The sequence below is a fragment of the Pinus tabuliformis genome, chromosome 8, assembly GCF_031772625.1.
Source record: "Pinus tabuliformis cultivar Carrire ecotype Pingquan chromosome 8, CPIR1, whole genome shotgun sequence".
Lineage (NCBI taxonomy): Eukaryota > Viridiplantae > Streptophyta > Pinopsida > Pinales > Pinaceae > Pinus > Pinus tabuliformis.
Window position 1 is genome coordinate 1,255,236,153 of NC_142294.1, and position 27,325 is coordinate 1,255,263,477.

The 27,325-nt window shown below is 36.5% G+C and overlaps 1 protein-coding gene, 2 long non-coding RNA genes and 1 pseudogene across 3 annotated transcripts; all 4 read left to right on the forward strand.

Annotated features, from left to right (window-relative positions):
• Nucleotides 1-7,361: 7,361 nt before the first annotated feature.
• LOC149239933 (uncharacterized) lies at nucleotides 7,362-7,698 on the forward strand. Its single transcript, XR_016245483.1, has 2 exons — nucleotides 7,362-7,450; nucleotides 7,658-7,698. It is a non-coding gene; the product is annotated as an uncharacterized LOC149239933 (long non-coding RNA).
• A 615-nt stretch (nucleotides 7,699-8,313) lies between these two features.
• On the forward strand, nucleotides 8,314-9,081 carry LOC149239934 (uncharacterized). The gene is made up of 3 exons (XR_016245484.1): nucleotides 8,314-8,503; nucleotides 8,743-8,833; nucleotides 9,041-9,081. It is a non-coding gene; the product is annotated as an uncharacterized LOC149239934 (long non-coding RNA).
• A 1,079-nt stretch (nucleotides 9,082-10,160) lies between these two features.
• LOC149239935 (pentatricopeptide repeat-containing protein At1g73710-like) lies at nucleotides 10,161-11,054 on the forward strand. The gene is made up of 2 exons (XM_089370010.1): nucleotides 10,161-10,413; nucleotides 10,645-11,054. The coding sequence occupies exons 1-2, from the start codon at nucleotides 10,161-10,163 to the stop codon at nucleotides 11,052-11,054; spliced, it is 663 nt and encodes a 220-aa protein (XP_089226136.1).
• A 211-nt stretch (nucleotides 11,055-11,265) lies between these two features.
• Nucleotides 11,266-12,295, forward strand: LOC149239936 (amino acid transporter AVT6A pseudogene; annotated as a pseudogene).
• The last annotated feature ends 15,030 nt before the right edge of the window (nucleotides 12,296-27,325 follow it).

The following is a 27,325-nucleotide window of genomic DNA, read 5'->3' on the forward strand; positions in this document are numbered from 1 at the left end:
CTCGTGTTGCTTACCTTATTTGAGAGGTCACTAGAATTATTTAAATGTCATATCGAGGATACAATGAATCTCTTTTTGATTTTCCTGAGTTCAGTAATGCATAATCATGATTCCTAACAATGGCTTTGATCAAGAGAATGGATTTAAGGTATACTTGGGACTGGAACCGTTATTGTCTATTATAAATACACTGACATTTTCACTTGTGAACTACAAAGAGTCATTTCTTCGGAATAAAAAATGAGTTTGAAGAGATCAAACTTGTAATTGATTGGTTGTTCATAGTGCAAGTCTATGATAGGAATTTTATAATTTGATTTCATGATGTTATAGAAGATACTTATTTTTATTTTTTTTATGTATCATAAGCCTAATTACTAAATTGATTCGGCTATGAAACTCAGTGATGACGTCACTAGGATATTATTGCTCTAAACTCACTGATAACTTTACCAAAATATTATTGCTCTAAACTTCTAGTAAATATGAATGTTGGATTGATTTGTTGTCACTAAAGATTCGTCTCAGTGAAAATACAAAGTTTTATGGATGAAAATTTAAAAAAAAATGAGGACAAACCATAATCCATCCCACTATCATCATAACTGCAATCATCCTCACCACACACACTCTCTTCCTCTTCATTCACAAAAATTGCATCTTCTCTCTTTTGTTTCTGGTGCCACTGCAAAAGAAGAATTGCATAGAAATTCATGCTCATCTTCCTCAATTTCCTTCATTAAGGGATCTCGATGGAACACTATACTACCCTCCAAATTGCATGTCAATTAACAAATTTTGTTTGAAATTTTGAGTTTTCATTTCATCAAACATTTTGTGGGTTTGTTGGTTTATGCTTGATTTGATGGTTTTATTGGATATAATATCTTTATTTTAAATTTGAAGTGGAAAATGATAGCCTAATACAGCAAATGCAACAATAAGCCAAATCCAAGCAATTTAAGAGGAAGTAATACTGAACATCTTTTTCAAAAAATAATTGTAATGGTATGATATTTACTTATTTTGCTTCATGTCGTGGCCTGCAAACTAATTTGGAGAGAAATGATCTCTAAGGTGGGGCTTGACCTCTAGGTCCCCATGATCTTGTCTATGAATTTCCATCAATGGAGTCACTTTCACTATAGAGTAATTTGGCTTCACGTTGTTTGTAGGAAGCTTGGAGGCCAAATCTGCAAGCTTGGCTCTTGTGGCTTCAAGGCATGCTGATGTCGATGCTTCTGATGCCAATGTCTGATGTGATTTCTCTAATATGGTCTGCAAATATTTACCCTGTGACTCTATTCTCAACTGCAAGTACCTTTGAACCTAAATTGACATTTACAAGAGATAGATTTCATTCCGTCATCAGGTAACTAAAACAGGGGAGAGATATTATGTTCGCCAACTTGCATAATTTCAAAAAAAAAATGAAATTCATACCTCTAGCTGGTCATGGAGTCTTCTCTGAACTTCTATGTGAGCTCTCAGAGCATCAGCAGTCTGCATTTCTCTGTAAACTTAATGGAAATCAAAAAATCAGTTCAAAACCAAAGGGCTTATTTGAGTTTCTTGCCCATTTTTCTTGTGCAGATTTCTTATTACTTACTCCTAAGGACTGGCTGACAGTTCCTTCCATAATGAATGTTCAAGTTTGATCTTTGATATTGCAAAGAAAATATGAAATACACTTACATTGTCTGAAGTTGTGGCAAGTTAAAAACTTCAGAACAAAGCTGCCCATTCAAATTATTGTTTTCTATCACACTATAGAGCAAGGCAAAGGAAAGTTGGATAGGTGAAAGCAGGGCAGTGTTATAGTTCCATCCTGGTTCGAAATCTTGGCTAGGCCTTTGCGCTTAATTAAGATGGAAACGAAAAAAAATCCCATTTCTTGATAAGCAGAGGATTCTAGGCATCGACAGGGAAGTATAATAACAAAGCATGGTGTTTGAGAAAAATATATATTGATACTCTAAATTAATTTAGGAGGTCTTCTCAAAGCTCACAGGGCTAGCTTACAGTTAGTAGAACTTTGAAACAGAGGTTAAAGTTCTTTGTACAAGTTTTCGATTATATACATTGGCCCTTGCATGTGCCAGTGCTTAACACGTTAGAGACAATTCAATTGGTTCATAGCAGCTCAAAATAATAATAGAATACATTTATGTTTTTCACTAGTGTTGCTTAGATAGAGTACATTTATGTTTTTCACTAGTGTTGCTTACCCTATTTGAGAGATCACTACAATTATTTAAATGTCATATCTAGGATACAATGAATCTTTTTCTGATTTTCCTGAGTTCAGTAATGCATAATCATGACTCCTAACAATGGCTTTGATCACGAGAAGGGATTGAAGCTATACCTGGGGACTGGAACCATTATTGTCTATTATAAATCCACTGACATTTTCACTTGTGAACTACAAAGAATCCTTTTTTCGGAAAAAAGATGAGCTTGAAAACATCAGACTTGTAGTTAATTGCTTGTTCATAGTGCAAGTCTATCATCTAAATTCTATAATTTGATTTCATGATTTGTTTTTTTCCTTACAAATGATATTTATTTTTATTTTTTATATATCGTAAGACTAATACCAAAATATTATTCCATACCAAAATATTATTCCTCTAAACTTCTAGCAAATATGAATTTTGGACTGAGCTGGTGTCACTACACATTCCTCTCACTGAAAATAAAATGTTTTATGGATGCAACTTTAAACAAATAATGAGGACAAACCAGAATCCATCCCACTATAATCATAATTTCAATCATCGTCACCAGACACACTCTCTTCCTCTTCATTCACAATAGTTTCATCTTCTCTCTTTTATTTTCGACGCCACTGCAAAAGAAGAATTGCATAGAAATTCATGCTCATCTTCTTCAATTTCCTTCATGAAGGGTTTTCAAAGGAATATTGTACTACCCTCCAAATTGCATGTCAATTAACAGATTTTGTTTGAAATTTTGAGTTTGCATTTCGTCAAACATTTTGTGGGTTTGCTGGTTTATGCTTGATTGGATGGTTTTCCTAGATATAATCTCTTTATTTTAAACTTAGTGGAAAATGATTGCCTAATACACTAAATGCAACAATAACCCCAAATCCAAGCAATTTAAGAGAAATTAATATTGAACATACTATTCAAAAACAACTGTAACGATCTGATCTTTGTTTATTCTCCTCCATGTCGTGGCCTGCAAACTGATTTTCAGAACAATGATCTCTAAGGTGGGGCTTGACCTCTAGGTCCCCATGATCTTGTCTATGAATGTCCATCAATGGAGTCACTTTCACTATAGAGTAATTTGGCTTCATGCTGTTTGTAGGAAGCTTGGAGGGCAAATTTGCAAGCTTGGCTCTTGTGGCTTAAAGGAATGCAGATGTCGATGCTTATGATGCCAATGTCTAATATGCTTTCTTTAATATGCCACTCTATTACAACTGCAAACGCCATTGAACCTACATTGACGTTTACAAGAGATAGATTCCATTCAGTCATCAGGTAACTGAAACAGGGGAGAGATATTATGTTCGTCGATTTGCATAATTTTAGAAAAAAAATTCATACCTCTAGCTGGTCATGGAGTCTTCTATGAACTTCTATTTGAGCTCTCAGAGCATCAACAATATGCATTACTCTGTAAACATAATGATAATCAGAAAATCAGTTCAAAACCAAAAGGCTTATTTGAGTTTCTAGCCCATTTTTCTTCTGCAAATTTCTTATTACTTACTCCTTAGGACTAGCTGACAGTTCCTTCCATAATTGACAGAGTCCCATCTATAGAATTATTGGAGAGAATCCTACGCCATTGGAAAAATGAAGATCACTGAATGTTCAAGTTTGATCGATGCTCATTAAAATTATTGTTTTCTATCACACTATAGAACAAGGCAAAGGGAATGTAAAAACCAGTTAGTTCGAAAATATAGTAAATCTTAGTTTATGTTGTATTTCAACCCACTTGAACTTACATAGTGGTCAAAGATTCGAGAGCAATTCGAGAGCAGATAACCAGGTGGGCACTTGAACTTACATAGTGGTCAAAGATTCGAGAGCAGATAACTAGGTGGGCACATCAGAGACCTCGAATAAAACTCTGGTGAGCCAAACTGTTAAGATACTCCACACCTCTAGCAACATCCAATGCAATAGTGAGTCTCTTTGTCCAATCCAATGGCTTCAGATTGTGCTTTTCCCAGTCAAACAAATGGTGACTGAACTAGGCTTGCTTATGCTTTTATGTCCTTATCCCATCCCTCGTGAATGCAAGCCACCTCTATATAGTAAGGGCTTGAGCGTATTTCCAACCTGCCCCCTATGGTCCGTGATAAGGAATGGACCGCTCGGAGATTTCTCTAGTCCCAACATGGCTAATGCTGCTCGTGGTGGCTGTATGTTTTATTGATCGTTTATCCTACGTGTTGCTATATATATATATATATATATATATATATGTCTGGATCCCTGCCAATCCTTGTCTTTTTTTTCGGGGGTTGAATTTGTTTGTATCCTCCCAGTCGTGGCGGGCTTTTCCCAGTCAAACAAATGGTGACTGAACTACATATTGCAGTATTTAATCAAAACCTAAGCCATAAAATTGTTAAGTTCTTCAATATTATTCGCACAATAGGTACATAGCAACGACAGCCAAAAGTTCTCCCTAATTACCTTTCAGAGAAGAAACAGGTGCTATTCTTTAAGGCGAAGCGCTAGGAGGACTAAGATGTGGAAGAAACAACACGGTAAAAGCTCCTACAGACAAAGCCTGAAAAAAAAAAACCATGAATCCAAAACAGACAATAAATACAAATTGTTTCTACAGTGAAAACGAGAAAACTTTCAGTTTTGAATTTTCGTGAGGGTATGAGCCCGCGGATGCAGCACTGCCCAGATTTACAAGGCCTCAACTCGCGGAAAGTCATCGTCACAGCTATAAATCCCCGTGAGAGCCACATCTGAAGGGAGGGGTAGGGTTTCACATAGAAGGAAGCCCTGCTACCTGGCCGCTAGAAGTAGTGGCGACAACATTGCTGCATTCATTCGTCAAACCCTTCTCCCCGCAGGGACCCAAACAGAGCGACCACTCAGATAAGATCAAGTATATCACTTTTTGTTATCCATCATGATACAAATATATAGGCGCCCTGCGTTCTGACACTTTCCTTAACCTTACAGTCGTTGAGAGTCGTTATTTCACTATCGTGGTCGTAAAAAATCACAATTGATTAGTACAAGTCTTAAATCCTATGGCAGAGAATATTTCAATAGTCTAACACCAAAATCAATGGTGCATTAAAATTACAGGTGGCATGGGAGAGAGTTCTTTTCAAAGGAGAACGCTTTACAAGATAAATGTTTACAACGTAAATATATAAAACGAAAGGATTTGAATTAATAAATGAGCAAACAAGATCACTGGTTTAAATGAAAACCTACGATGCCAAAATTATAAAACAATGTGACAGTAAACGTCGAATATGCAGAAGTAATACTACGTGCATAAATGGGTTTTAATGTGCCAAATCTTCGTATATATTATAAGTAAGCATGTCTTTGACGCAGGTTGACTAACGACCACAATTTATGTTTGCTGTTATATGTGTTTTCCACGTGAGGATTCATTTATACTTTGTAGCTTCGAGGCATAACAACTATTATAATTACGCCGTAAGGTGTTCCCTTTGAGATCAACTCCCCTCTCTGCCTACTTGTCATTTTGTAAGCCACAGGATTATATGTTAGACGATTGCAACAATTTCAGCTGTTGATCGTTGATTCAAAAGGGTTGCCCAAACGGTTTGGGCGTTTCATTTGGCATCGAATAGTTTTATCCGGGCAGCAGGGTTTGTGCCTAACTGTTCATCATTTTGTGCTGTTATTGCCGCCTATGGAAGATTGGGTCGAGCTGCATCAAATAGTTTCATCCGGGCAGAGGGATGAGGAAGTTATGACTCGCCGCATTGAAGTAAAGGAATCGAGCATTGACAGTATCGGAAAAGAGATCTTCCATCTCGCCTGCTTGTATTTTGCCTTCCATGGGATCGTTCTCACTCTGCTTTTCACTGCTGCCACTCAGGAGAATGCCCATACTTGTAATAGATGGTGGATTCCTTCTACCTTGTCTGGCATTACATCTCTGGTTCTCATATGTGCCATTCAGTACAAGCTCATTCTCCAAAGAAAAGTTATGAAGATGCTGCACAAGGATATAAACGATTCCAGAGCTCTGAGCAGATGTGTTCAGGAGCTTAGAATGAAGGGTCCAAGCTTTGATCTATTGAAAGAGCCTCATATTACCAAGAAGATGAAAAGCTCTAGTGTGGAGAACAAATTCAGCCCTCTCAGATGGTGCTCTCAGTTCCTTCTTCCCTTTGCATTGACTCTTACCTCGGGTTTCATCCTCAGCTCATGCAAGCTTATTGCCTGTAGCTAGTCAGCTGTAAATGCTACCATAATTATGACTTCTTGGCAGACAAATAATCGACTGATTCCTTCTACCTTGTCTGGCATTACGTCTCTGGTTCTCATATGTGCCATTTAGTACAAGCTCATTCTCAAAAGAAAAGTTATGAAGATGTTGCACAAGGATATAAACGATTCCAGAGCTCTGAGCAGATGTGTTCAGGAGCTTAGAATGAAGGGTCTAAGCTTTGATCTGTCGAAAGAGCCTCATATTACCAAGAAGATGAAAAGCTCTAGTGTGGAGAACAAATTCAGCCCTCTCAGATGGTGCTCTCAGTTCTTTCTTCCCTTTGCATTGACTCTTACCTCGGGTTTCATCCTCAGCTCATGCAAGCTTATTGCCTGTAGCTAGTCAGCTGTAAATGCTACCATAATTATGACTTATTGGCAAACAAATAATCGATTGAATTGCTTGGGGTATCCCAAATAAGGCGGTAATGCGCTCCTGGGATATCGGGGACAGGTAAAGAAAACTCCCTATATGCATGTGAAGGAACTCGATGGCTGATCTTTGCTTTTGTATTGCATTACAGGGTGGACAGTGGAGACCACTGAAACAGAGGACATGAATGAATATCTTCTCTTCGAACCTAACTGGGCAGTGCTTTGCTTTTTCATGAGCCTGACATCCACTCACTCTGGTATGTTCTTTATTCTATTCTTGTTTTTCCTCTTTTTTTAAAGGCATTATGAAATAGGGCATTACAGGTTCTGTGTTTGGTGGGGTTCCATCCATCATGCCAATGTGCAGTCAATACAGAAATCAAAGGTGGGATACAACATATGATATGAGGTGGAACATTCCACTTACCATGTGTAAAAGCATCTTATTATGGGAAATCATTGAAATGTTGATATCTACTTCTACATTGAATTTCAGGGCAAAGCTACAGAGGAAGAAGAAACAGAGAGCAAGCGTCAAGGCTCAACCGATTGATCAGTTCTCTGTTACAAGTATCAAGTGGGCACAGGTAACTTCGATTTCTAAAGGAAATCTTCTCCGGCAGTAAATTTTAAACGCAACCGTGATTGATGTGTTTGTATGGATTAACCCATTTTATCTTGCACTAAATATATCTTTTTTTTATTAATAAGAATACGAATTTATAATAGAATATAAAAGTTGGCCAGCTTAGTTAGGTGTAGCGGACACTTGGAAGAGGCTTGTCAGATTACAGGGTGGACACTGGAGACCACTGAAACAGAGGACATGAATGCATATCTTCGCTTCGGACCTATCTGAGCAGTGCGTTGCTCTTCATGAGCCTGAAATCCACTCACTCTGGTATGTTCTTTACCAAATTCTTGTTTTTTCTCTTTTTTAAAGGCATTCTGAAATAGGGCATTACTGGTTCCGTGTTTGGTGGTGGCTCATCCATTATCTTTAGTAGGAAGAATGCCAATGTGCATTCAATACAGAAAATACAAAGGTGGAATACAACATATGATGTTGAGATGGAGCAGTCCACTTACCATGTGTAAAAGCATCTTATTATGGAAAATAATTGAAATGTTGATCTCTACTTCGACATTGAATTTCAGGGCAAAGCTACAGAGGAAGAAGAAACAGAGAGCAATTGGCAGGACTCATCATATTACCAAGAAGATGAAAAGCTCTAGTGTGGAGAACAAATTCAGCCCTCTCAGATGGTGCTCTCAGTTCTTTCTTCCCTTTGCATTGACTCTTACCTCGGGTTTCATTCTCAGCTCATGCAAGCTTATTGCCTGTAGCTAGTCAGCTGTAAATGCTACCATAATTATGACTTCTTGGCAGACAAATAATCGATTGAATTGCTTGGGGTATCCCAAATAAGGCGGTAATGTGCTCCTGGGATATCGGGGACAGGTAAAGAAAACTCCCTATATGCATGTGAAGGAACTCGATGGCTGATCTTTGCTTTTGTATTGCATTACAGGGTGGACAGTGGAGACCACTGAAACAGAGGACATGAATGAATATCTTCGCTTCGAACCTAACTGGGCAGTGCTTTGCTTTTTCATGAGCCTGACATCCACTCACTCCGGTATGTTCTTTATTCTATTCTTGTTTTTTCTCTTTTTTTAAAGGCATTATGAAATAGGGCATTACAGGTTCTGTGTTTGGTGGGGTTCCATCCATCATGCCAATGTGCAGTCAATACAGAAATCAAAGGTGGGATACAACATATGATATGAGGTGGAACATTCCACTTACCATGTGTAAAAGCATCTTATTATGGGAAATCATTGAAATGTTGATATCTACTTCTACATTGAATTTCAGGGCAAAGCTACAGAGGAAGAAGAAACAGAGAGCAAGCGTCAAGGCTCAACCGATTGATCAGTTCTCTGTTACAAGTATCAAGTGGGCACAGGTAACTTCGATTTCTAAAGGAAATCTTCTCCGGCAGTAAATTTTAAACACAACCGTGATTGATGTGTTTGTATGGATTAATCCATTTTATCTTGCACTAAATATATCTTTTTTTTATTAATAAGAATACGAATTTATAATAGACTATAAAAGCTGGCCAGATTAGTTAGGTGTAGCGGACACTTGGAAGAGGCTTGTCAGATTACAGGGTGGACACTGGAGACCACTGAAACAGAGGACATGAATGCATATCTTCGCTTCGGACCTATCTGAGCAGTGCGTTGCTCTTCATGAGCCTGAAATCCACTCACTCTGGTATGTTCTTTACTAAATTCTTGTTTTTTCTCTTTTTTAAAGGCATTCTGAAATAGGGCATTACTGGTTCCGTGTTTGGTGGTGGCTCATCCATTATCTTTAGTAGGAAGAATGCCAATGTGCATTCAATACATAAAATACAAAGGTGGAATACAACATATGATGTTGAGATGGAGCAGTCCACTTACCATGTGCAAAAGCATCTTATTATGGAAAATAATTGAAATGTTGATCTCTACTTCTACATTGAATTTCAGGGCAAAGCTACAGAGGAAGAAGAAACAGAGAGAAATTGTCAGGACTCAAAACCGATTGATCAGTTCTCTGTTACAAGTATCAAATCGGCACAGGTAACTTAGATCTCTAAAGGAAATCTTCTCTGGCAGTAAATATTAAACACAACCGTGATTGATGTGTTTGTTTGGATTAATCGGTTTTATCTTGCACTTTATATAACTTTTTTTTTATTAATAAGAATATGAATTTATAATAGAATATAAAAACTGGTCAGATTAGTTAGGTGTAGTGGACAGTTAGAAGAGGCTTGCCTGAGATCAACTCCCCTCTCTGCCTACCTGTCATCTTGTAAGCCACACGATTATATGTTAGACGATTGCAACAATTTCAGCCGTTGATCGTTGATTCAAAAGGGTTGCCCACACGGTTTGGGCAGTTCATTTGGCATCGAATAGTTTCATCCGGGCAGCAGGGTTTGTGCCTAACTTTTCATCATTTTGTGTTGTTATTGCCGCCTATGGAAGATTGGGTCGAGCTGCATCGAATAGTTTCATCCAGGCAGCAGGGTTTGTGCCTAACTGTTCATCATTTTGTGCTGTTATTGCCGCCTATGGAAGATTGGGTCGAGCTGCAGAGGCAGAGAAAACATTTGAGCTGCATCGAATAGTTTCATCCGGGCAGCAGGGTTTGTGCCTAACTGTTCATCATTTTGTGTTGTTATTGCCGCCTATGGAAGATTGGGTCGAGCTGCAGAGGTAGAGAAAACGTTTGAAAAGATGGTTAACGCAGGTGTGGAGCCAGATGTTTTTGTTTATGGTGCCTTGATAAATTCATTTGTTGAAGCTGGATGTGTGGAAGAAGCTGTACGTTACTTTCAAATAATGCAAAATGCTGGTTTTGCAGGGAACTCTGTGGTGTATAGTTCTTTGATTAAGGTTTATAGTAAACGTGGTCTTTTGAAGGAAGGACAAGAAACATACAAATGCATACAGGAATTGGGTGTTGAGCCAGATGCCTTTTTATCAGGCTGTACGCTTGACCTTTATGCTCGCATTGATATGGTGACTGAAGCACAAGAAGTGTTCAAAGTCTTGAAGGGAAAGCAGTAGGAAAATGAATTCTCTTTTTCCATGATATTGTCCTTATACAAAAAGAATGGAAGGCTTAATGAAGCCACTGAAATTGCAAAGGAAATGTTAGAATCGGGATTTCTTACTAACGTTCTTTATTTTAATAGTGTCATTAGCCTGTTCATTGCAGATGGAAGATTGAGAGAGGCTGCTGAAGTTTTTCATCAAATGTTAAAACTAAAGGCTTCACCGAATGAGAATACATACAAAACACTGGGCATTCTTCTGAAGAGAGGAGGCATTCCAAGAGAGGCAGTAGAGCAACTCGATGTTGCACGTAAAAGTGGGCTTCCACATGGTATTCAGGCCTTGAGAATGACAATATTTTCTGCAGTGGGGATGCATGTTGAAGCTTTGGAAGCTTGTGATCAACTGAGAGCTTCTGGGTTGGATTTTGATGTGTCTTCTTACAATGCTGTTATATATGCACTTGGTAGTGCTGGGAGGATTAATGAAGCTTACAAGATGGTCATGATCATGCACGCCAAAGGTCTTGAACCAGATATATCATATTTCATTTGGGCCTTTTCAGGGATTTAAATGTCTAGAAACTGTTGTAATTATATGAGGGGATTCAACATATCTTGCGAATGTCACATACTGATGGCATCTGCTTAACGATTTGTCTGACTTTTCATGTTGCCCTGTTAGAAATGGCATATGACATATACATTCAAGGATGTGGATCATGGGTTATTCCTTAGGAGTTGTAATGTTCAAATCTTCATGCCTATATTGATGTGTTCATTTCCATGAATTTGCAGATTCTTTGAAATTCACTTCTGCATTATCAGTTGCACTTGCTGTTGTTTTTGTTGTGATTACGGCTGGTATTGTGATTGTAAAGTTGTTCAGTGGCACCGTCAAAGCACCAAGATTGTTACCAGATATTGTGGATTTTACTTCGTTCTTGAAGCTTTTCACTGTGGTACCAGTTATTGTGACTGCTTACATCTGTCATTACAATGGTATGGATTATTTTCCTCCATCTCTGGTCCTGCAGTGTAGTATCTTAGAGTTCATTAGTTGAATTTGCATTTAAAATTATGTTATAATGAATTGTGATGTCTTTGCGCCATGTAGTTCATTCCATATACAATGAACTTGAGGACCCTTCAGAAATGCAACCCATTGTTCGCACATCATTGGCAACGTGCTCAATTGTATACATAAGTACAAGCTTTTTTGGCTTTCTTCTATTTGGAGACCAGACCATGGATGATGTCCTGGCCAATTTTGACACCAACTTGGGAGGTCCCTATAGTGTTGTGCTGAATGACATTGTTCGTGTGACCTATGTTGTACATCTGATGCTGGTCTTTCCTCTCATTTTTTTTGCCCTGGGACTTAATCTTGATGGGCTTGTCTTTCCAGTGAAAAAGCATCTTGTTTTGGATAATAAGAGTTTCATTTTGATCACTGCTGGGTTAATTGGAATCATTTTCCTTGGGGCATCATTCATACCAAGTATCTGGGATGCATTTCAATTCACAGGGGCCACACCAGCAGTTTTTATTGGGTTCATCTTCCCAGCTCCCGTTGCTCTCAGGTAGAAAAAAAGTTGTTTTTCATTTCTGGTTTCTTCTTTCACCTGGCTTGTATGTAACTTCTAACCTCAACTATTTTTTAATTGCGGAGACACCCATGGAATCTCAACCAGGAAGGAGATATTTATTGCATTGTTCATGATTTTTCTGGCAGTGGTTTCAAGTTCAATTGCTATAGTGAGTGACATTAATTCTTTTTTCAACAAAGAGGAGGAAGGCCCTCCACGATCTTGAGAATGATTTTTTATGAGCAGGTGGTGCACATACATATAAAGATTATTTGGAACAGAACCGAGAAAAGAACGCTGATTTGGGAATTTGCTTGTAGAATTGGTGGATAAACTTTTGTAAAGCCTTGTATCATCCTGCCATGGTCGCTCAGCCTTCTAGTTAAAGATACTACTGTATTTGTAGTTGTAAACATTGAAAAGGAATATAGTTGATCTCGCATCACTGATTGAGCGATTCATCTAATCATCCATGAATAGTTGAGAGCCTGTCAAGCGGAAGATTGAAGATTTGGTTTCTGTCAATAATACTCAACCTCACATAAGTTTGAGGTGCACCAAAATGCATCCCACTGTGTGTGATGATTCCATTGCTCTTCAATAACTTCTCGCAATCTTCATCCTCCTTTCCTTCACATTTTAGCCCTGCAAATGTTGCATTGATACAGACGGCCAGAGTAAGAGTAATTAGTCCATTTTGCCAAGTATTTTCATTTCACCCATTTAAAGTAGAGACATCAACTCAGTTCCACCATTCATTGATGTCCCTACTTCAACAGACAGATAGACCCATTTGAAATATGCATACCTTACATGACATGCATAAGTACCAGTCAAACTCCAAGCCATTGAGTACACACATGCACACAAAAACAAGCATACACATACAGATCCAGAGAAACAGAGTACAAGGTCTGCCAACATTCAAGTTAAAGTGAGAAAGAAGAGGTAGCACAGCAAATTGCATATAATTGTAAAAGAATCAACATTACTTACCCAATCTGACTTCCTGCATGACCTGTACTTTTAGATACCGTGAACAGCATAAGATCTTGATCTGCAGGAGCAGCGATAGAGGGGTAATGTGGCCAGTGATAGGCTAAATCGTAGAGAAAAGTGGATGTTGGGTTCAAGAAAGCTAGTAATGGAAGAGAATAACAAAGCTAAAAAGTTGTGAGGTAAGAGACAAATGAATGTTAAAAAAATAGAACTAATACAAAACTAACTGACCTGAAAGAAATTCAGTGAAATCTTTTAGTGGGAATGCCGAGATCCATGGATTAGATCCGATGAAGTCTTTTTATTGAAACAAGGGTTCCAAATCAATTCAAAATTGAAATAGGTAGACTGAGGAGAGAGTGCCAATCTAGATCTAGGTGGGAAGGTATACTCCAAAGGAAGCAAATCTAAACTTCATTAAAAAAAAACCTAGTGAGTGGTCCAATTAGCTTAGAAATAAATAAAATTTAATGAAGAAACAAGCCTAAATCAATACTCTGATAAAAAAAATGATATATTTCTAATCCTCTCAATAAATGAACCTAGTTGACAAATGCAACGACCTGAAAAGAAATTAACCAAAAACAAATGATAATTAGAGAATACAATAACATTAAGGGAAAATGACTTACTTTGTTGCAGTGGCCAAATCTGGGTTTAATTTTTTTTTATCTCAGGTAGGTAACAGAGATTATTTCTCCAAGAAACATTATGGTTTCATTGACAACAAAAAGAGGTTGGTGGAGAAATGTATTATTTACCAATAAACGAGAAACGTGTACAGAATCACAGCATTGGTAACTTAACAACTAGGTCGATGCAATGAAATTATATTGAGATCCATGTTTGATATCCAGCACTCATATCGCCTCATTTTTGGTGAGTTTTGTTTTTCCACGAGTCAAAAGTTCCACTCTTTATTATTGTTTATTTGAAAAGAGATAATCAGCCAGAACTCCAAAAATAAATTCCACGGGGAAAGTTCACCTTCAATAAATAGAACTTTGACTTCCGTCATAATTCAAACTAGATTTAAGGCCAAATTTATTGAGGAAAATAGGGCAGTTTGAATATTATTTATCCTGAGCTCAACACACTTTTCCTTGACTTATAACTACCCACTGAACCTATTTAAATATATAGAGGTGCCTTGTGTGTGGTAAGAAATATGAAGAAACATGACGTTGGATTGTCTAGAAAAGATCTGTAAGGCAATCTAGGAAGAAACATGACATTGGATTTGTCTAAAGAAGATATGTTCGGCACTTATTTAAGACTGAAGAGGTGGCTTGTCTGTAGGGAAATCTGTTTAGATTCAAAGCATTGTGATCAGACTGGATCTTATTGGCCATCCACAGTTTTAGAGTTTGAAAGTCTGAATTGGTTAATATGTAGATGTGCATGGATTAATCTTCCAGACAAGCATATGACTATTCACAAGATTTAGAGAGATAAAATTCCGAGATTTATGAAAAGCAAACCCATGAAATCATTTGCCAAAGATGATTCCATTAATCAAGAACATGGTATTGGAAGGCTCGAAGACGCTATTAGAATACAATTTAGCAAAAGAAACATGACATTGCTTATATCCAGAGAAGATCTGTCCAACAATGTGGGAAGAAACATGAGATTGGATTCATTTGGAAAAGATCTGTCCAACAATTCAAGCCCTAGGGGAAAAACAAGATAACTAAGATGTTTCAAGAAGATAAAACACCAATAGAGGAAGATTTCATCAGACATAGGTTCGAGTCAAGTAGAAAGTAGAGTAGATGTGGTGAACAACATCAAAATGTGCCCCCACACAACGTAAAAGCCGAAGAATCAACCAAGAGGCAAGAAACGATACCAAGGTACGTGAACAGATTAATTATGCTACTTTGCTATTTGAAGTTAAAATATAAACACTATTTGAATAGAGTTTATAGAGTTTTAATACCTTTTTATTTATACACGCTTTAGTAGTCCTTTTCTTCTTAGCTATCTGAATTTTGTTATTTATATTTTTATTAAGTTGAAGGTTGAGTTTAGGTTGGGCCAGTTTCATGTCCGGTTGAGCTTTATGTTGGATGGAAGAATAATCTATTCAATTGTGTGATGTTGTCACTAAAAGTATCTAATGTTTGATCGAGTTTGGATGTTCCATAGGAGAGTTTCAATCCTCAACCCTTCACCAAGAAATTTAAACCTAGAACCTGATAAAGATTAAACCCTACAAACAAACAAAAATAATTTTCACATTTAAATATGTCCTATGCTTTAAATTTACATAAACATGGTGAAGTTTTCCTTCTATTTGTATATTTTTAAACATCACTTGATAGTCCCGTAATGCTAGGGAAAATAGAAAACCATTAATCAGCATTTGTAAAAGTCAGTCTCCAATAAAAGAACAGGGTGGTTCCATGAAGATAATGAATGAGGGAACTAAACAATTGCATAGACAAGTCAGTGCAGCTTGACAAAATGACTCTCCATGCCCTTGAATGTGGTAGAAGATTGTATATTTTTAACATCACCTGAAAATCACATGACGCTATGGAAAATAGAATACCATTAATCAACATTTATAAAAGTCAAAGCCTACAATAAAAGAACAGGGTGATTCCACGAAAACAACGAATGAGGGAATTAAAAATTTGTCTAGACAATTGAATGCAGCTTGAAAAAATGACTTTTTTTGTCCTTGATTGTGGAAGAAGACACCATAATCAAATTCACCATGAAGTCATTGTCCTCTTCAAATACACTTAAAAATGCCTATTATCTGCCGAAACTAGTGATGTGGATGGATTAGAGTACATGCATCACTTCAGAGTAACAATGTAGCAATCCTCATTTCATACTTCAGAAGATAACTGCTCTCTATCATCTCTATCAGTGTCCTGCCACAAGATTAATCTTGTGAATAAACATCTCTATATAACATGAGAGGATTAATCTTCTGAACAATAAACATCTCTGTATAATACAAGATATCACATAGTAAATTATAAAGGGTTTGCTTTATCTACCTTCCTTAAACTGTTTTTAATTGAATCTACTGAACCTCCCCAAAGTTTAATCTGATCTTCAGCTTGTGAAGCCTACAATTTATGGGTAAAACCAGCAATATACTAAAGCGGTTCCAGTTAATGGGGCATTGATTTCAATGTTTAATATATTTTTATTCTTTATCAAAGTATTTTTTGCTTTATTTTCTTTTGTCAATTTATGCCTTATGGCGTTTCCTTTGCAACATCTGGTGCAAATGCTAGTATATTAATAAAGAATGCCATCAATCCATAGAACGTCAGTCCAACCATTTTTTACAAGATTTTCACGATTCTGATCCACCATTATCACATTCCCTTCATTTCATTTGATTCAGTTGTATATTAATTTAATTTTTTGGTTTCATTAGATTTTTAGTCATTATCTAGTTTTTAATAGAACATAACTGCAAAATTAGAGAGGATAAATGAACTTTAGGCTCAATTACTGGTTAAACAGGGATGAATCTAAGAAATCTGAAACATAGGCTTTTCTCAGAACAGGCCCAATTTGCTGTCTCGTGAGGATTTTCACAATCTAATGTATACTTCGGGAGAAAATAGTGGTTCTTTTGCAGGAAAAATTGCAGTCTACATCGAGTGATGTTCAGGTCTTACTATTAACTGACAGAACGACCAAACATATTTGAATGTGATCTGTTGCGTTCCTTCTAGGCTTTTATTAGTTTATAAATGTATGGACAGTGCTGGGAGGGAGGAACCAGTGATTTGATATTAGTAGGATAGAGGAGGAATGTGTTTCTAAACTTCGAGAGCTATTAGGTGGTATCTAAGGAGGGAAGTTTTGGAAAAAGAAATGCCAATTTATATGACGAATGTGAATACATGTTAATAAAAGTTCTCATTTCGTTGAATCTAATTGGTTTTATTACATTTCGTTCATTTGGTTAAATCTAATTGGTTTTCTTGCATTTCGTTGCTTTCATGATCATATGTGGCATTTTTTTAATCTTTTGTGGTGAAGCTTACAAGATTTAGAAGGGAATTATTGTTTCTTTAATGATTGGATTTATTCAACAAACAAGCATTTTTAATACATTTATTTGACAAACTTGTTTTTATTACATTTATTTGACAAAGTATTTCTTCAATTTATAGTTGTTTAATGAGAATAGTATCTTCTTTTAATGATCTTTATCCTAAGATTAGTAATTGATCCTAGTATTTAATTTGTCTTAACTATTGTGATAGGATTCAACGGTTGTGATAACAGAAAATGTCATTTTTCAGTTTATCAGTAGAAGTTAATATTGGAACTATAATGGTCTTTTCATTCCTATCATTACTTGAACCAAAAGTTCATTGATTGTATTCATAAGCTCACAATTAAGGTGAGAATCTTTAAAGAGATCATTTAGAGTTGTTCCTTTTTTATTAGCCTCGCCGAGTAGTAATAATTATCGGAAGTTAGTTAGGTTTTGCATTGATTCTTGATGTAAAATTCTTAAGATAGCATAGTTTATCTATGCATCAAGAATCAATTTTAATTATCATTTGTAGTTACAAGTAGAGATAGAATTAGGTCCTATTTTTAAATATCATTCCCAAAATTAATACACTTTCCATTTGTGCAAGTTACATAAATTAGTACATTTTCAGCTTCTGCCAGTTACATTACCCATCATTATTCTTTTCTACATATGTACATTTGTATAGTTTGTAGCATATAATCATTAATAGTTTCATTTTTGTATTATAGTATTCACTTTCTAATTCTCTAATCTTATTCTATAGAAGAATTTTGGTTTATATTTTCTATTTTTAATTTTAATTTATAAATAATATTGAATTAGTATATCTTAATAGCCTAATGGTGAAACATATAGTCTTTTTCTATCAATTACAATATCGGTTTAGACTATTTGAAGTTCATTGTTTCACTTGTATAGTTAACCTCATTAGTCACCCTTTGTTTAGATTAACCATAACGGAATATAGATTAGTCTTATGTTTGTATAGAATAATCATAGTTTAGATTAGAGTTAGTTTCCCCAAATGCGCTTCTTCGTAAGATAAAAGGATCCAAGACCAATGGAGCCAACAAAACCGTAAAGGGTGACTACTCCAAATGGCTTAGGCTATTAAAGAGCTTAATTCTGGGTCAGTTCCTCCTTGTTGACTAGGGTGCATAAAAATCACATCAATAAAATGGTGCTAGAAAGAGGACCTCACGAAAATTAATAGCTAAATCATTCATTCCCCAACCTGTAGTAATTCTAGATTTATTTTTCTTCCTTTGAGTGTCATTATAACAGAATCTTGACTTACAAGCTAATTGAATATTAATTTTTCAATGCTTTCAATTGTTCATGGTTTCTTTCCAACTTCTCTTTTGGGGCATGCTTTTAATTCATGTCGGCCAACTAGGAGCATTTCCAAAAGGATAGTCAACCACTTGTCAAAGCTAAGATTCGATGGTGAGGATTCCATTTCTTCTCTTGTATATCTTTGTCATTTTCCATTTAAATGTATATCTTTTGGGGATTTCACTAATGATGAGTTATGCATGTTGTTTACTCTTACTCTGCAGTGGAGAAATATAAATTGGTTCAAAGCATTGCCACCTAAATCTGTTCATTTGTGGAAACATTTCAGTGAAGTATTTCTTAATGCAAATCAAGATTATGATTATGATTCATTGTGTTTAGAAATTAGTTGTCTGACTATGTATGAAAAAGAATCATTGCAAGAGTTTTCTTCTAGCTTTTTGTACTTCACTAGAGATTTCATTTGAAAGATTTACCTCCTAGGCACAAGATAACCTTGTGTTTCCTAATCTTGTTATTTCTAGTAATAAACAAAATAAAGAAAAGAACATGGATTTTAAGCCTATGGTCAATTATGATCTTGCCTTAGAATATTTAGTGGTACCTCATAAATCCAAAATCCCTTCATAATCACTTATAACAAGAATTTATCTTCCACTATTGAAGGAATCTAAAATTAATTTAGGTTGTAAATATTGACTAGAAATTATTTGTGAAAACCCTTTGGATGTAGGTTGTCAAGAGGAAAACTCAGCAAATGAAAATCTAGATTTGAACAGTGATCATGTCCATGATGTTTCGAGGATAATGTAGAACTAGTCCCTACTATTCTAGTGGAAGACTTATCTATTAACCAAAGTTTGACTAATAATATACTGGTAGATTTTCTTTTCATAAAAATCACATGTACTCTGCTAGTCGCTATTTCATGTATCATGATTTGTTTATGAATCCTAATACATGTAATAACGCTTCATTTTATCTTCATTCTTGAACTTCTATTTAACTATTTTAGATTTAAGTGAAGAAAAAAATCTTGCAAGTCAACAAGGTGAACCTCATGAGGTTTAATTAGATCTTGTTCATGAAGTTGAGATTGAAAACAATCAATATGTTAAGGAGTCTCTTGCATATCCATTTGTCGATGTTAATGGATTTGATATTTTTTATGATGTTCAAGAGAGGGAAGTTAGTTGTGATGATTATGATGATGATTTGCTAGATGATGAAATAGAAATCCCTAATCATAAGTCTGAAATCTCAATTTATAATCTCCTAGTGATAATATCCATTCCCATTCTTTATCAGTAGGGGGGTTAAGTAATGATTCAAATTTGTCTCAAAGTGTCTCTTCTATTGATCTTGACCAACCCATATTTAACAAAGAATCTTGTGTCCATCATAATCAATCTTGAGATTGAAGATGATAATCAGTTAAATATGATTATTGGTTCTCATCAAGATATTAATCACAATATATTTGTATCAAGTGATTATGGTCTAAAAGGATTGGTTAATTTGGTTTCTTCGCCTCAAATTATTAATTTTTGAAGCATGTGGTTTTGACAATAGTTATCAAGAGAATATGTTATGCAACCAGCTCACAAAATAGAGGAAGAGATAGATCAATGACTTCAAAATCAACCTCTTTGAGGGGGAAACCTTCTTTACATTACACAAATGAACAATTCTTGGATGATTCAAATGAAAAAACCTCCTTTCTATATATAGGAGTCTAAGAGGTCACAATATAATGAGAGCCAACATAACAATAGTACTGTAAGAGCACAACAATAACAATAGTGGGCTTCTATGGGGCATAATTGTAACAATATAGGGACTACATGGGCACACCAATAATAATAAGAGGTCTACACTAACAATAAAAATGAGGGAATACGCTAGTATTATAGGGACCTAACATGCCCCTCTCCTTTAAAAAAGTGTTGTCCTCAATGCTTGAGTAGTTTTCGATTTTTCTATATAAAATGTTATGCAACCAACTCATAAAACAAAAGAAGAGGTAGATCAATGACTTCAAAATTAGCCTCTTTGAGGGGGAAACCTTCTATACATAATGCAAATGAACAATTATTAGATGATTCAAATGACAAAACCTCCTTTCTATATATAGGAGCCTAAGGGGTCACAATATAATCAGAGCCAACATAACAATAGTAATGTAAGAGCACAACAATAACATTAGTGGCCTTCTATGGCGCACAATAACAACAATATGGGGACTACATGGGCACAAAAATAACAAAAAGGGGCCTACAGTGACAATAACAATGGGGAGATATACTAGTATTATAGGGACCTAACAGCATAGAACACTTCAATTAACGTCTTTGACAGATTCTTATTCTCTTGATGTGATCTTTGAAATGAATTTTAATGATGGTACCAAGATTATTTTACCAGATTTTAATCGTCACGAGCATGGGTCATATGCATCTCCAAAATCTTTTAAACAATTCAATGTTAATATTGGTACTTATCAGGATATGATTGGAGATTGTCTTGAGAAACCTTATCAAGCAAAGTTCTTCGAAAATGGTAAGATCATACTTGCCTTGTTTTTCAATGAAGACTTTCCAAGTAAGCATGATTTGTTTATTTTTTATTTTACGACACTCCAATTCAATTTAGTAATTGGGGATCTCTTTGTTGTTGCAAGATTGAAGTTGTTTCTATGGTTACATTAGAAACATGAACTTACTTGAGATTATGACCATTAATCATCTTAGGGTAGGTTTAGGAGTAAATTAGTCTTTATTTGACTTTTTTTTCTTTTGCTTGCTTAAAAAATGTAGGTATGAAAAGCATGAGCTAGACACAAGCCATCATTATGACATTGTTAGGGGAGGTTGCTTAGCTTTGTTACTTTTGCTCCTTGTATTCTTAATGTGAATTTATCCTAAGATTAACAAATAAGAATACATTTAGTGAAATAATATCATAAACTTTTATTTCATTTCATATATAATGCAGTATGTCTCTCCTTAGTTTTGAATTAACATCATACCTACTCATTTGCTTTTAGATTTGTTTAGTTTAGAATTGATCTTATTTTTGTGTAATAAAATATTAAATCATGAACATCTCACATGATGTCTGAATTTTAAGGCCAAGTGTATATTTGTAAAAGGGGTTAAATATTAAAGGGAATAAAATATATGAGTTTTCCAAAATTTCATATTACCGCTATATTTTAATTCCTTTCTATCATTATTCTCTTGTAATTTAATTTATACATTGTTGAATGCTCATTTATTTTATCCTATTTTCAAGCTTTTGTTTTCCTTGCTTAATTTCATACTTGTACGTTACCCAGTTCTTCCCTCCTTGGTTTGAATGGGGTATATCTTAACACTTTTAGTTTCTGCTTGGCATGATTATTGGGAAATCATTCTATCCTTTATGATACATAAATGAAATATTATATTTAAGGAAATATTTTATGCAAAGATGTTTTTCTTATGCTCACACTCAACCCCAATGATAGGTTAAGTCTCTGATTTTATAAATTTATTATTAGACAATACTTGATGCTTGTCTTAATCTTTACAGCATTGTTTGAAAGCTTTGTCTTAAATCCAAGAATAAAATCTTGTCATGATGGTTTACTTTAAAATAAGTCTTTAGGGTAGCAAGATGGGCCAATAAAGATTAGTCAATTGAAACTGTTCACATCATCCCTTGTTCTATTAAGTAACCCATTAAAGGTTAATTATAATTAGAGTTTATTTAAACATAAAAGCATTAACTAAAGTATATGATGTATCATTAGGAGTGGACCTAAGATGGTCACAAGTCCTAACCAAAGTGGTGCTACTGCTATTGGGGACTAGACCAGTATAAAATATTTTGGTCATAAGACTAAAAGGCAAGAAGCTTCATCATGAACCATATTGTTTACTCTTTTTTAGATCTTGTGAATGGCACTATCATTATCTAGTTACCAAGCTAGGACAAAAACCTTCATTTAATTTCTAAATTAAAATAAATGCTCTCAACAACTCTGAATTGTATCTAATAAATGGGATATGGTTATCTCATTGGGTTAAAAGGCATCCATATTAAGCCTATAGCTTCCTAGTAGAAACACTGGCCATGCTTGTGGTATCAAATTTTAATTAACAACTATGATTTTCTTGGTTGCCTTCTACTTCCCTAATCCCATTAGCAATAAAGTTTACTGATTACTTTTATGGGTTTACATTTTAACTTGTTTTTGAATTATGCTAGAAATGTTTTCAATGTATTGAATATTTTCAACTATGGTTCATATATATTAGGAATGAGACTTTACACGTTATTTGTGGGCTAGCATTCTACATAATCTAATATTCACTCCTTGATTTTTATAGGTTTCGGATCATTTTTCTAGAGATAGCTAGTTCACCCAGTCAGTCACCATTTGTTGGCCTGCCAATAATTTCCCTACATTTGGACCAAATGAAGGGGTCCCCACTTATAACATTAGAGAATTCATCTATTTATTTTTTTCATTTGGGTGGTCGAGAGTTAACCTATTCTTAGTGTTCGGCTTCTAAACTCTATTGACATGGTTTACGATTATGTCTTCACATATGTTTTGCTATGCCTCTTAGAGTTGTCACTTCGATTTGTTGGTCTTGATTGATTTTTCTTGCATATTGGTTCGAGCCTTGCTATTCTTCTCACTTTTTCATATACCTTTCGATTCAAAATTATCTTGGTAAACCAATTTGGTGACTTTCTCTTCTCAAAGCACCGTTTGCTTAGGGGTTTACATTTCAACTTGTTTTTGAATTGTGCTGGAAATGCTTTCAACATATTGAATATTTTCAAGTGTGGTTCATATATATTAGGAATGAGACATTCCAGGTTATTTGTGGGCTAGCATTCCACATCATCTAATATTCACTCCTTGCTTTTTATAGATTTCAGATCATTTTACAAGAGATAACTTGTTTGCCGAGTGAGTCGCCATTTGTTGGCCCACCAATCGTTCCCCTACATTTGGACCAAATGAAGGGGCCCCCACTTATAATATTAGAGAATTCCTCTATTTATTTTTTCCATTTGGGTGGTGGAGAGTTAACATATTCTTAGTGTTTATCTTCTACCCTCCTCGCTCTTGACATGGTTTATGATTATGTCTTCACATATCTTTTGTTATGCCTCTTAGAGTTGTCGCTTCAATTAGTTGGTCTTGAATGCTTTTTCTTGCATATTGATTATAGTCTTGCTACTCTTCTCGCTTTTCTATATACCTTTCGATTCAAAAATATCTTAGTAAACCAATTTGGTGATTTATTTTGTCAAAGCACTTTTTCTTGATTTTCCATAGCAATATGAAATTATATATATATATATATATATGAAATTGACTTTTAACATATTATAAATTCACATTAGCATTGACCATGTATCATTATTTTTATGCAAAACAAACCCACCTTAAAAAAACTCATCGTATACTAATATATATACATGTTTACAATTAGACCGAAAGGCGTTTTTCTCTATGGGGTTTGGGATTTGCAGGCACTACTCATCCCCACCAATCGTCGTTTCATCCTCTTCTTTCAACTGGAATTTGACACCTGTCCTTTGAAATAATAAACGCCAACCAAGTGGAAAATCCGTGCAACGATGTTGTCTGTTCTACAGAATCATGTGCAAGCAGGCCGGTAGGCACTCATCCAAATCTTAACGGCGAGCACGACAGCGGCTTGGTATTTCTTCTCAAGTCGTAATGCAAATTGTATGTCAAAGCATCGTAATGCAGTCCCACCAGTTCCTTTGGAAATTTATCCTCCAACTGAACGTTTAGCAGCTTTAGCGACTTGAATACCTGGCGTATCATCGGCGTTGAATCTGTTTCTGTGGAGGTTGTTGCAAGAAATTCCATTGTGCGCTCTCGTATGTTGCTCCTTCTTAACTATTCATTTCCGCTTGTTCGAGGGTTTCAGGGACTTGGACTCCAAATAGAGCTCAGCCAAATGTTTCTAACATTTCATTATTTCAACTAGGGTTTTATTCATTTTCTGTGTCTTTTCCTCATTTTCACGCCCCATTTCTCGTGTTTGCTTTATCAATATGGCTTATTTATGTGTCACATAAAGATGTAGATATGCTTTTGTGTTGAATTTTTTTTTTTTTTTTCATCTTTGAATGCAATGGCTAGTATATAATAAATTATATTTAAAAAATTATATTTAAATTAAATAGTTAAATATTATTATATTCATAAGAAAAATTTTGTGACATAATTACATCAAAATTTATTTGTCATCAAATATTTTTCTTATAAACTTGTTATAGATCACAGAAACCTGAATTCTATAACCATTATATTTATGTGGTAAATATTATAACATATGAAATAAAATTTATATGTAAGAAAAAATTTTAACCATAATTACATCAAAATTTATTTGTCACCAAAAACATTTCTTATAAATTTGTTATAAATCACAAAAACCTCAATTTTATAACCAATTCTATAACCATTATATTTATGTGGTAAATATTATAACATATGAAATAAAATTTATGTGCAGCAAAAGGTATAAGGTATATAACATAAACATAAAATTAAAAAAGCAACTAAGGGGTTTCGAGCTCGACGGTTTTGGCTAGCTAGGGTTTATGGTTTCTTCTGCAGTTTTTCCTGAGCCTGCGAGACTCCAATGATATCTGCAACCACTGGGCGTACCTACCTCCTCTCGATTTTTGTTGGTCGTTCCTGTTTATTTGCATTAGGCTCCTGATATCTGCTCTTTGATTCTCTGCTACCCAGGAACCTGCTGACATTATGAAGGAACATGAAGCTGTCGACTACTCTGTAGATCCTTTGGAAGGGGTTTCTATCTGGCGCACCCCTACCGTTTCTCATGGTATGTATAACTCGCATCATTCAAATAATCTGGCTTCTATTTCCATCGGGGATCCGTCGCGGCTATGTCCTGCGACTCTTCCGAACCTACCCCTTTCCAGGCTTGCTCTCTCTTCGCTGCCTCCTTCTCCGGCGACCCTCGGATCTACGGTGGAATATGCTCCCCCTATCCCCCTTTCCGCCCCCTTTTCTGCTTCTGATTCGTGGATATCTACATCTATTCCGCCCCCCATAAACCCTGTCACCGACTCTCTGTTTTCGGATCCTCTCCTTGGCAGTCTCCCACATAATCCTCCACTCTCCGATCCGATGAGCTTCCCCGGTGGCTACGATGTTCCCTCATCACCTAACACTATCCCTCCACCCGTTTCTGGTGCCTCCCCGCTACCGAATCGAGCTCGGAGCTCATCTCCAGCTCCCGATCCTAAGAGGAAATACAGATGTTTCAAGACCAAAGCAGAAGATATCTTCCTCAGACTTGAGGAGGACGTCCAGTGGGGCGATATCATGGATCATTCAGACAGAGTCCTGGTGGGCCGCATCAGGGGACGGAAATACTCGGCTACTCGTTTGAAGGCCTGGACTTCTGAAGTTTGGGGACACCATCTGAAGGACGCCCCCATTGTTCAGATTTTAGTAAGAGGATGGTTTGCTTTAAAATTCGTTCATGCCGACCATACTAATTGGGTCTTATCCTCTCAATGGCATTTTGAACATGCTCCAGTTCTCCTTAAGCGCTGGACTCCCATGTTTGACCCCGAATCTGAGCAGATTGGCATTGGGCCTATATGGGTACGGCTCCCAGGCCTCCCATTACAGTTTTGGTCTGAAGACATCTTCAGAAGAATTGGGAATGCAATGGGTACCTTCTTGGATTATGATAGATCCTTTCTCCAATCTGGTGTGATGACTTATGCTCGTCTTCTCATCAACCTGGACACCAGGGGTGGTCTACAAGAATATATTACTATACACTGGCGGGACTTGGCGCGCAAGCAGATTATTGATTACGAAGGGATCCTGTATAGATGTCGCAGATGTCACCAAGTTGGACATCTATACCGGGATTGTCCACTCCTTCACAAGGGAAAGAAGATTTATCAGGATGAGACTACTGAACACCCCCCGCACTATTCTGCTCGGCCACAGTCGGAGCAGCCTCTATCAGAGCATAATTTGGCCGCAGATGCTACACTCGATCCTCCGGGCAGCTCAGTTGAACACTCTATTCGCATAGCGCCAGACCCCGTGCACGAAGACTCTATTCCGCTGGGCGATGGATCATCGGTCTCGCATGCCTCCTCCCCTCATATACATCCGAAATCATTTTCTGTTGTTTCTGCGTCTCATCTGAGCACTTGCCCACCAAGCTGCTCACCTGAGCTTCTCTCGGGGGCGCCCCTCGGTCTCTCTGCTCCCCCTCCCCCTCCCTCTCTCATTTGCTCCATTCCGACCCCATCTCCCGCCATTCCCCCGAGTTCGCCCTCCTTGATCACCTCCTCCATCTCCGCCTCCTTTGCCTTATCCCCCCCTGCATCCCCTCGATATTCCCTCAGATCCAGATCTAAAGATAGAGGTATCGATGCTATTGGTCTTGATACCGTATCTGCTCCTGTCCCCCATAAGCATTCTCGGGGTCGTCCATCTCGTATTACAAAAGCCAGACACACTGTTGATGCTGAAGTAGCCATTGGGCGAGAGCAAACTATCCTCTGGGCCCTTAGAGCGAAGCAAGGCCCAGCCCCCCATCCTACATGAAAGTACTCTCTTACAATTGCAGGGGGTTTGCTAGCTCCCCCAAAAAACTAGCTCTCAGAAGATTGCTTACCATATCTCAACCTGACATCATTCTTCTACAAGAGACCCTCTGTCCTGCTGACACCCTAGTCCAGTCTCTCAACTCCTGGATGCCTTACTGGACTTTTCATGCAATTGACGCATCAGGGAGATCGGGTGGATTAGCTATTGGGATACACAACAGAGCAGTCAAGATCCGTAACATTTGGGGCAGCAGAGGCTTCATCGGCCTGGACGTTTATGTTCTC

What these genes read in the sequence shown, in the direction of transcription:
- LOC149239935 (XM_089370010.1), top strand. Translation starts at nt 10,161, where the DNA reads ATGGTTAACGCAGGTGTGGAGCCAGATGTTTTTGTTTATGGTGCCTTG. An exon ending in AGATGCCTTTTTATCAGGCT is followed by an intron (nt 10,414 to 10,644) that starts GTACGCTTGACC and finishes TGTTCATTGCAG; the next exon opens with ATGGAAGATTGAGAGAGGCT.